The sequence below is a fragment of the Coptis chinensis genome, chromosome 9 (genome assembly GCF_015680905.1).
Source record: "Coptis chinensis isolate HL-2020 chromosome 9, ASM1568090v1, whole genome shotgun sequence".
Lineage (NCBI taxonomy): Eukaryota > Viridiplantae > Streptophyta > Magnoliopsida > Ranunculales > Ranunculaceae > Coptis > Coptis chinensis.
Window position 1 is genome coordinate 26,924,659 of NC_141464.1, and position 11,968 is coordinate 26,936,626.

At 39.3% G+C, this 11,968-nt stretch overlaps 1 protein-coding gene across 1 annotated transcript; it reads left to right on the top strand.

Annotated features, from left to right (window-relative positions):
- Window positions 1-2,189: 2,189 nt before the first annotated feature.
- On the top strand, window positions 2,190-3,530 carry LOC147475378 (uncharacterized). Its single transcript, XM_086585392.1, has 2 exons — window positions 2,190-2,264; window positions 2,838-3,530. The coding sequence occupies exons 1-2, from the start codon at window positions 2,190-2,192 to the stop codon at window positions 3,528-3,530; spliced, it is 768 nt and encodes a 255-aa protein (XP_086441518.1).
- The last annotated feature ends 8,438 nt before the right edge of the window (window positions 3,531-11,968 follow it).

Genomic DNA, 11,968 nt, shown 5'->3' on the forward strand with positions numbered 1-11,968 from the left:
TAAGTGTGCTATTGTGGACTCCTGCATTGTTTTGCGTTAAAAGAGGTGACTAAAACGGTACTAAAGTATAACACTTTGTTGTTCGCAGCTGGAGTAGATGTTTCGTCTTCTCAGCACGTGCAGGAACGCCAGAAATCTTGTCTTCCTAGACCCGATCAAGTTGGAAGCGCTTCTACGCTTATTATTCCTAATATACCAACTGACAGAGTTGTTGTAAATGGTTTGGGTAGCGAATGTGCTCCTGGAAAATAGCCGAGTGAGTTTGAAAGGAAAGGTCATGTGTCGATAGGCTTAGGAGAAAGTAGCCTCACACTAGGGGGCTTTACTTCCCTTATTCAGAAAGTGGTGAGTTGGAGGATTACTGATGTGGGTCGAAGTAAATCGAATTAGGAAGGGACAAATTGGGATGAACTTATGGACAGTTCTAGTTGGTGTGAAGACATTGGTCTTTTGGCCGGGGATGATGGTCCAAGTGATTATGAATCTAGTGATAGTGATGACCCAAGTGATGATGAATTAAGTGATAGTGATGATCCTATTGATGAGTCAGGTACTATATGACATGTCCCTCAAGAGAGAACCTGATATGTTTGTTGGAAGCTTATATAGTGTCTTGAATAGCTTATACAATGCCTGTTCCAGCTTGTTAATTAAGTTACACTGATTAAATAGTTGAAAGAAATTTGAGACTATATAAAATTTGCGGAAGCGGCGATATGTATAGGAAGTTGCCCCAGTATATAAGCTGCTCAAGATACTATATGACATGTCCCTCAAGAGATGCAATATACCAATGAGTAAATTGTTGTGCATTAACTAGTCGATTGTGATGTTCGCAGGTAGTCTGGATATTTCGGGAGTGGAAGAAACGGTTCTTGTCCAAAGTAGTTGTATTGGAATCGACTAATCTGAAGTGCTCAATGGGAAGGCAACCACGTTCAATGTTGAGCAACTTCTAAGCACTTTGAGGCTTATTATTCCGGACATACCGACAGACAGAGTTATTATAACTGGGTTGGGTAGCGAACGGGCTCCGCTTGAATTGCACAGTGACTCAGAAGGGAAAGGTCATGTGTCTATGGATGTGGTAGGTACGTTGAGGATGGATAGAGATATGAACCCACTGGATCTTATAGGTATGGACTCTAAGAATGCGAAGGATACAGATTGGGATGATGTTATGGACAATGATTGTATGCTCTTGAAGATGATGGTCTAGTTTATGGAGAATTTAGTGGTAGTGATAGCCCAGGTTGTGTTATTGTATGCTTCAGAATGGCTGGAGTCGTATCTGGTGTGGAAAGTGGTTGTCATGCTGAAGAAGTTAATGGAGTTGATGGTGTGTCTGCGGTAGGGGTAGAAAAGAGTGGTGGTCATGCAGAAAAGGTTAGTGGTGTTGCTGGTGTTGCGGTGGGGGAAGAAAGCAATGGTGGTCAGGCAATATGTGCAGGACATTACGGTGGAGTATTATACCAGCACGTCCTCGGAACTCCGCACACCGCTCCTAGAGTGTGCCCATTTGGTCCAATAATGCTTCCTTTTGAGTATATCTGCCCCCAAGTAATGGATAACGGTGTGTGTACGCATGACAATGGTGGCGGCGACAATCCAAATATCAGTGGTGGTACTAATAATGACATATTTGACAAACCACCACTCGTTTTACCGGCATTTGGAAGGGGTATGGGTGATGGAGAAGGAGCGCAGCTGACAGAAGAGAATCGGTGTAGTAGTGAATGAGTTGACTGCTTGAAGGAAAGAAGAGAGAAATCCAAACGCTACAAGGAGGTTGTGGTTGACGAAGGTCACATAGAAGATGCATCTCCAACTGAGTGGGTAGCTCCATATCCAAATTTACTGACTGTGGGTATGGAGTTCCCTGAAAGGAGTTTGTTTATTTTTCACATGAAGACTTTTGCAATTAAACATAACTTTGAACTATTAAGATTGAAAACGGACTGGAGAAGGGTGCAGTTAGGATGTAAGGGAGCTAAGATGAATAGTTTGAGTCCCACATGCCCGTTTGACGTGTACTGCAGCACAAAAGGTTCATATATATGGGGTGTGAGAACCGTATATAACAGACACACATGTGGTTGCCAAAAGGCTGGTGAGTTTAACCGTGAGGTGTCAAGCAGTTTAACCTTTTGTAGAATGACAGAACATATAAGGCAATGCACATGAAAGTAATGGTTAAAAAGTGGACTTCAGTAGATATCAGTTACAGAACTGCATGGCGGGGAAGGGAAAAGGCTCTCGGAGAGGTGCGTGCGTTGCAAGACGGTCAACTTATGTTCCTATTTGAAATGCCTGTCATTTAGGCAGTGTCATATAGGCAGCTTAGATATGTAACTGATCAAGTTGTTCAAAACAGTGTATACGCTGTGAACAACACTATATACGCTGTAGACCTAATAAACTGATTCAGTTGAACACTGTATTAAGATATGTTATTGTATTTTCATAGGAAGATGTCGTAAGATCTACACGACCTTATATAAGCTGCCGCTCCCACTATATAAGAATTATGGATTGAAATACAGCTTAGATATGTAACTTATAAAGTAGTTCCAGACATAATACAAGTTCTTCGTGAGGCCATATAAGCTATGACAGACACTATATTCGATGTGAAAGACAGCTTAGAATTAAACTTATGAATTTGGTCACACCACTATACAGGTTGTGCATGACACTATATATGCCCCACAAGACATGATATAAGCTATACACCTTTTAGACCTAATAGACTGTGATTCAGTTCAGCACTGTATTCAGATATGTTATTGTATTCCCACAGGAAGAAGTTGTATTAACTATAATTGTAATGTCTACAGATTCAAGGTAGTTTCGGCCAGTCCTATCAACTATTCAACACCTACAATAAAGAATTGAGGAAGGTTGATCGCTTCAGCTTTACAGATCTACAAAGAGTGGGAAACACAGATCGCTTCAAGTGTTACTTCTGGAGCTATGGGATTACTGTGAGGAGCTTTCGTCACACATGTAGGCCATACATAGAAATAGACGACACACATTTGAGGGGGAGATCAAGAGGATGTCTGATTTTAGCCATTGCTGTTGGCGGTGATAATCATGTTTTCCCTATTGCTTTTGGTCTGGTTAGCGGTGAAAATAACGAGAACTACGATTGGTTTTTGCGTTGCCAAGGAGACCAAGTGATTGGGTATGAGACTTCGTTAGTTATCATATCTGACCGGCATCCCAATCTAGTAGCCAAAGTCCCTGAGGTGTTTCCTCGGGCGAAACATGTCTTTTGCATGAACCACATTTGTAAGAACATGTCGGGTTTGACTCCGTCACTTGCGCTTATGAGGAAGATTAAGACAACAGCTAAGACAACTCAAGAGTGGTTTTTCCGTGCTGTGAGGAGAGATATAAAGAAAATGAACTCAAGTGTCTACGATAAACTTATGGAGATTCCGTTGGATAAGTGGGCATGTCACGCCTCCATAGTAAAAGATATGGCATTGCCTACACTAACCATGTTGAGTCTTGGAACAACATGATTAAGGATGATATAGCCCTTCTAGTTGTTTGTGTAGTGGAAACAATTAGGGAGAATCTCAGTGCACACTACTGCTAGTACAGAAAAATGGCGGATGACTGGGCTGCCCGCGGTGAGAGGTTTACACCCAAGGCTACTGGTTTGGTGCTAGCCAACATCACCAAGCACTACAAGAAATAGGGTCATTGGCGACAAAAACAATTGTCGCTGAAAATTGCCAAATTGTCGCTAATTGCATTTTGCGACGGTTTTTGGAGTGTCGTGTCAGCGTCGCTAATGCTATAGTTGTCAATGATATGGGCCTACGATTTTTCAACGTCGCCAAATATCATATATTCACCGACGATTCCTAGTGTCGCCATTGACCTAATTTCATGGCTAATTCTTTTCTGCATTCTAAATGCAAACGTAGCAAAAGATGTGGTTTTTGCGACATATTCAAAATCGTCGGTAATGAGGATGACTAGCTACGTTTTTATCGTCGATAAAAATTTAATTTTTTTGAAAATTTTAGCGTTATTAGCGATGTTTTAATCATCACTATAAGTCCAATTTTTTTTTAAAAAAAAAGTAGTATTAGCGACATTTTTAGTGTCCCTAGAGATAACAGTAATTTGAAACTTTGTTCATATAAGCAATGTTTTTATCGTCGTTAAAGATTTAAAATATTTGAATTTTAGGTGTTTTTAGCAACGTTTCCATCGTCGACAAAGCTAAAACGAATTTAAAAAATTGGTGTCATAAGCGACGTTTTAATCGTCGCTGGAGTCCAAAAAAATCTATTAGTTGTGTTTATGTTTCGACACTACATACACTGCAAAAGACTATTTTTATCACTAATATCATTTCCAATTGTGCCCCATCTGTACAAATTATTTTTCACCTGTCCCCTTCCCCCAAACTATCATTTAACAAATAAACCTAAAAACAAAAACAAAAACCATAACATCAAATATCTAATAATATGTAATAAACAACAAATTTTCAATAAATAAAATTGGGTCAAATCACTCCATTATAAACAAATGAGTTGCATTTTTTTTTTTTTCTAAACTCTTATTAATAATAAAGGTATTAACTTAACAAAAACAATTCTAAACATCCCTCAAGTAAGTAGTTTGCAAATGAAACTAATGAAACTGTCTTCACTAAAAAGCAAAAACAAAGTAACATAAAATAGCATATAGATTCATCTGAGGACTCTTACAATTCCAAACCGCCATTTCTTCACAACACTCCTGTTTTGATGTACGATTATCTGCACACAAAAATGTTATCTATTAGACCTTTTGCATTGTAGAGCATAATAACATGAGCAAGTAATATGCAAACAACTGAAATCATAAACAATACTAACACAAGGTTCTTCGTCTTGTTCGTTTAAGCAAATAAATTAAAGTTGTGATTATGACAAAAGAATCCCAAGTTTAATCGAACAATCCAAAAATGAATGTGGGTGCGTACCGTAAGCTGGTGGCATATATTTGCTACTGCCAATTCATTTGAGATGTTCACTGCATGCCCACTCTTTACAGCATAATACTTGCAAACTTATACACCAGTCTAAAAGTTAATGACAAGAACGATTCATCGATGTGAAAATTAGCACAGGAATACAAGTTTAGGCCGCAGTGTTTATTCATTTTATTGTAGTATTTGTAGTGAACATCGTGTTAGGTGTGTAGACCGTTGCAAATCTGTAAAGTCCAGCATCAGGGAGGCTCTCACCCCATAGCTGAGGCCTTTGGAGTAAAAACAGTTGATGAATACCAACTGCAGTTGGGGCACTAATGGTTAAGGTCGGGTCAATATCGGGCTAGGATCAGAGAATAGAGGGTACCTTGCATTACTTAGTAGAATGCTTAATAGGGAGGCCAATGACCTAGTCCAGTGGGCATGTCAGTTGATATGGGATCCTTGGCTCCTTGCCTCTGGCTGTATTCATCATTTCCTCTAGTCAGTACACGGTTTTTTAAGTGGTAAGAAATAAACATCATTAAAGGTAACAAAGAACATTTTCAAGCAGTTATTGTTAATAAAATTATGAGGGTTACCATGCACTACATAGTTCGGGCACTTAAGAAACAAGCCAGCTAAACATTGGCAATCTAGTGAATGTCCTCACACAAAGTATTTAATATCTAGAGCACGAATTAGCAAAACCAGAATTCTATATATGTATTCAGGAAAATCTTCATATTGAGATCATTAGTTCAATTTCTATGTTTTCCAAGTATAACACTTTCAGGGTGGGTTTACCACAATCTGCAATGCCAAAATAAACTCCAACAAGCTAAAGCCAAGATAAATTAGTAATGTACATGCCTACTTGGCTAATTTGATCTCAATTTTACATTATCGAACAGGGAAATTTTTTCAATCCTTCACTCCATGTCCATTAAATCCACTTGCATTTAAAAATATATATATAAAAAATATAAAAATGACTAAATGAGTATAACCAAGAAGTATGGGCTTAAGCTAGTACATGTACCTTCTTTTTGTTTTTCTTCTTCTTATGTTTCTTTGGCTTGGTTTCTGTTACGTTGTTTTGAATTTTCCCTTCATCTTCTTCGCCAGAGTCTGGTAACTTCACCAAGCATCGATTGGGGTGTGGGGAGGGAAGCAGAGAAAGGTTAGTGCAAACATCTCAACAATTTTGCTGGAATTGACCATGGCAAATTAGGAATAGTGATATAGAAGCACCTCAGGGTCACCAAAGGAAGCAACATGTCTAATTACTCTTCCTGAAGTAGAAGACCCACCTACATGACAACAAGGCATTACATTGTACTGGATATCATAACTATGAAAAATAATGACCTTACAAATCTTCCTAAGATGCAAAATATATAAGGGAAACATCAAACATTGAGATAGAATCTCCAAATAAGAGAATAATATGTACTGAGGACTTGCTAGATCAAAAGAAGTAAAGAGTTACTTGAGGGTCATCTTCTTTCTTCCATTCTACCTCATTTTAGGTACCTCATTTGTTTGTTACTGTAGGAACCGTTATTTCAGAACTCAAATTTCTACAAACCGCGAAAACCCACGCGCAGAGGAATTAATGGGGTTTACGGTTTTGGAATAGAAAACATACCTTTTAGAATCGGCTAAGATGTAATCTCTGAGAATCCAATAGCTATGAATCCGAATCAACAATCAACCCCTTGATCTTCTGTTGTATTCCTTTCAATAGATTAGACGTTGTGTGGGCAACGATCTACCAACCCCCTTCTCTCTCACAAAGCTAGATCCAATTTTGGATCTATCTTTCCTTGCCTCTCTTTTCAATCCAGTGAATAGTGAATTTTGGCCAGGAGAGAAGGGATTCTATTTATAGGCTACAACAGGGACCATGAGGAGAAATTAGGGTTGGGCCTCCTGACGGGCTTGGGCTTCCCATGTTCACCCAGAACACACGGCCCAAGTCCGTCAACAAATGGCTTATTCCACTAAAGGCTATTGTTGCACTACTGATCTAATCCCAAATTACATGTATTACATTTATGGGCTCCATATTATATGCTTGTGGATCTCCCCATGTTTAAGATATCGAATATCCGTTGATTAAGTCAAGTTACTGACAACTACATTAATCAACTTCTTATGTCCTTGAGCAGTACCACTCAACCTCATTGTCCTGTTGGAATAAATCCACCTACAGGGTTTATATGAAAATCTTTTTGAGCTCCTCAAGGGGATATCATCAACCCGACTTTCTGTGGGTCACATATTCCTTCTATAATCAACAGCACACCTTACATACAATGTCATTACCCAATCCATTGAGTTTGTTGATTGACAAATGAATCTCACTCATTGATGATTTAAAACAATGTATAATGCACATAAGTGCCCGTTATTATATCCGGATTAAGAGGACAAGCATCCATAATAACAGAGGTATTTGTTCTCTTATATAGTCAGTATAAAGAGAAACAACCTCACTTGGTCCTGTTCAATACACACAAAATGTACTAGTGTAATCCTATAGTCAAGATAGACTAATACCATATTATACTACAACCGTACCAATGGTTTGTCCAAATCCATCTAGGTTGTGAACGATTACTTATACTTTATAAGGTATTGATGATATGATCTTCTGTGTGTTCACACCATATCATTTACAATATAAAGTATTAGACACATGCATATAACTAATATGCATAACATTTGCCCATATGATTCTCATTCAAAATATAAAGAATTAGAGTTAATACAAAAGTAATGTTTTTAGTATATAACCCTATCAGTTACTTGTACCAGCAGGCTAAGGATTAACAGTTAAGTCTAAGGTTAAAGTTTAGTCTCTAAGAACGAAAACAAGTAAACAATCCAAACCTAATATATTGACTTTATTATGCATCAATTATTTGGAGTTTTGTTAATTCCAGTGGGCGAGTAAAAAATTACAGTAAGCACAATGCCAACAATGTTTTATCAAAATCAAAAGACAAACGTGTGTCAGCCTATGTATGTAATTTCATTAGCAAAAGACGCAATAGTTCACTGATATTATCATAACAGTCAACCAAATATATATGAACTGGGATCATTAACCCTCCTTTATGAAAAATTAAAAAAGGAAAAGTGAATTGCCTTATCTAGATCTCCCTTGATATAACATATACGAGATACTCACTACCTCATTCATTTATAAAAGGGTTAACGAGAATAGAGGGTACATCGCTGAGATAAAAGAACATGAATTGAATTCTCAAAGTTTTGATGAAGAAAAATATCTTGTTAACTGAAGAAATATATCTCTCATAAATTAATTAATAGGAACCGACAAAATAAAAAGTAAGTACGAAAAGTTGTGAAATCACACAATATGAGTAAATATATTAGAGCTCGTAGATTTGAATAATGAGATTACCCTTATACAATATTTGCATAAGTAGGTTTCAGCTATAACAGTTTCCCTTCTTTCTCCATAAGGTCATTTATAATGTTTTTTTTTCCCAAATTAAGCTAGGGTTAGGCAGACCCTCACCTGTATTGATTTAACTGTTCCGTACATACATTTGCCCACTTGCATCTTCATTTACAATACATTATAACCTATGATCTAAAGAGGGAACAAAATGTACAACGGAACTAGATGCATCATGAAGAGAAGCTAGATAATCCGCAGCTCGGTTCACTTCTCTATAAGCATGAGAGAAGGATATGTAAGTGAATCCGTCTCTTTTCATCTCTATAGCTTTAAGCATGTCAAGGCAGTTCCAAGGAGGTTTCTCTAGCTTGTTGATTGCATTCACAGCTCTCAATGAGTCAGACTCGACCTCCACTTCCTTGTAACCTTCATCGAGACATCTTTGCAGGCAAATGTCGATAGCTTTGATCTCCTGGAACAGCACCGACAAACAGCCTCCACTGCCACTGAATCCAGCTACCACTTGTCCCTCTTTGTCTCTTATAATCCCTCCTTGGACTGCACCGTTATTGCTCAAGGCTCCGTCTGTGTTTGCTTTCACTCAGTTGCCACTTGGAGGTCTCCAAACACATACGGTTTGCTGTTGCTTCTTGTACTTGGTTTCAAGGTTGAGTCGCTGAAATAGGTTCCTTGCTCTGACCGTATCCTCCATTTCTGGTCTTAGGACTTGCAAATAATTCCTTGTATCTCTGACCAATTTCTCGTAGATCCTCTTTGCTGATTTGGTAGAGTGCTGAAATCTGCGTTCATTCCTTTCCCTCCAAATATAGGCTACAGCAGCGCAGAAAAACACCTTATAGACCTCTCCCACATCTACCTGATTGCATAGTCGCATAATCGACGACCACTCCCTGTTAGCTGTTCTGCTATCAGTGACAATACCAAGAAGTCGTTTGACTCTAGAGATGATCTCCTTGGAATACGGACACTCAAAGAATAGGTGTCCGAAAAATTCATTTGTTATTACATAAGCAACAAGATGAAGAGAGTAGGATTTTCCGTTGCACCAATCTGTCTTGAGTCGGGAGACTTTAAAAACAGCTGCCATATAGTGAATGAGTGTCCGGTAACACCCACTTGCCCCATGCCAGCTTATGCCATCTTTTCTTGTCCTTGGTGGGTGAGAGGGCCTTATAAGCAGCGTGTGATGTAAACAACCCACTTGGGTGAGGCCCACACTACTACGATCTGTGCAAGATGGGTATTGATGTCCACTACTCTAATAACCTCCCGTAAAGTGTGAGACTGCATCAGATTGACCGCATCATTCCACTCTCCATTGGAAATGATGATACTCACCTTTGCATTCAGAGGAAAGTCCCATTCTGCCTTTGCTTCATCGTCTTCGATCAGAGGTGATCTTTCACACCATATGTCATGCCAAAACAGTGTTTCTTCCCCTTTTGCGATTGAATATTTGATAAATTTCTTGGCTGTGTTTCTATTGTTCAAGATGCTTCGCCACGTCCACGAACAGTCTCGGGGCACTTGCATAGTCCAAAAGTAGTTGGATTTGATGTGTTGCTTCCATATCCAATCTACCCAAATGGATTCTGCTTTCGTGACTACTTTGAAAATCAGTCACAATGTACACCCACATTCCATCTATGGGTATGCATCACTCCCAATCCACCTTCCTCCTGTGATTGACAAACTGTACTCCAGCTTGCTTGGTGCAGTCCTCTCCTATTATTAGTACCAGTCCATAATAATTTAGCACAGATACTTTCCACTTGCTCGAGTACTGTCTTGGGGAGTATGAAGGTTCGTGCCCAATATGTGTGGAAGGACAGCAGGATGGACTTTATTACCTGTAGTCTACCCGCATGCGATAAGACCCGTGCTTTCCAGTTAGAGATCTTCGAGTAATCTTCTCTATCGGGGGGGTTGACATTCCTTGATGCCCGGCGGCGAGAGATAAGTGGAAGACCAAGATATTTCCTTTGGAGGTTTAATCAACTCAAACTCTAAGATGGTGGCCAGAGCACTAGCTTCTTGATCATTAAGTCCTCCCACAAGAAGTGATGTCTTATGCTTATTGATCTGTAACCCAGTTGCACTTCCAAAAATGTCCAGACATTCCTTCATGGCTTGTATGGAGGCGATCTCTCCCTTTGCGAGAACATAAGAGCGTCATCGCAAAAAGCTAGGTGGGATATTCTCGCTTTCTTACATTTGGAATAATCTTTGGATAGCTCTACTGTTGAGCTTTTCCCTGATCACACAGCTGAGAATCTCCATAACTAGCACAAACAGATACGGAGATAAGGGGTCTCCTTGTCTGACTCCTCTACCTCCATTAAAATATCCTTCCGGTGCACCATTAATCATGACGGAATAAAAGGAGAGGAAATGCACATGTCTATCCACTGATACATATTGTCCGGGAAATCGAAGGTCCTGATCATTGCCTTTATAGACTCCCAACTGACCATATCATATGCCTTCCTTATGTCCACCTTAATGGTACATCGAGGAGTGCCGTGTTTCCTGTCATATCCTCGGAGAAGTTCATGCGACAGAAGAATGTTATCTTGAATGGATCTGCCAGGAATGAAAGCTGATTGGTTAGACTGCACTAACGCATCAATAACTATCTTAATCCTATTTGCAATAACCTTAGAAATAAATTTGTATATAGTGTTACACAAGGCTATTGGTCTAAAGTCTTCAACTTTTGTGGGATTGTTGACTTTAGGGATAAGACATAAAAAAGTGGCATTAACTCCTCTAGGAAACTTGCAGAATTTGAAAGCATTAAGAATAGCAAGTGAGAAATCATGACCAACTACTTCCCAGCACTTCTTAAAGAAAATAGGAGTGAACCCGCCCGCCCTACGAGTGTGTTCTCTTTCATCTCAAAAGAGCGGTTTTATACGCTCTGATAACTTCCGCTTCCATGATGGCCTTCATGTGGTTGGAGATTGTATTTCGGACTTGCAACCTGGTGAAGAAGTTTGCATCACTTATCTCTCTCGCCGGTTCGGAAGGCCGATTGTAATACTCGATGATAGTCTTGATCACCTCCGCGTCTGTGATAGCGATCCGCGAGAATTACGGATAGCCCAAATACCGATTTCTAGCCTTCTTTTTCTTCAATGGATTTAAAAAAATGTTGTACATTTGTCTCCTTCTAGCATCCATTCACTGTCTTGCTTGCATTTAATCTCGAGATTTCAATACACGCTAATTCAACGTGTATCTGTAGAGCTTCATGTTCCTTACATGTGCCATCCAAGGATCCAAAGGCTTAGATTGAGCTGCCTTTGAATATCATATAGGTTCTCTCGGCTCTCTTGAACTCGCCATGGATGTTTGAAAAGTTGTTCCTTGCCCACGGTTTCAATCTTTCCTTCAGAGCTTAAATTTTTGCATCAGCACATACATAGGATTGCAGACAATACTAACCGTCCCACACTTCTTGGAGGATAGTGTGGGAGCGGCTATTCAAGCCAAAAGTTCTTGAACACGAAGGTGTAAGCCCCTCTCTC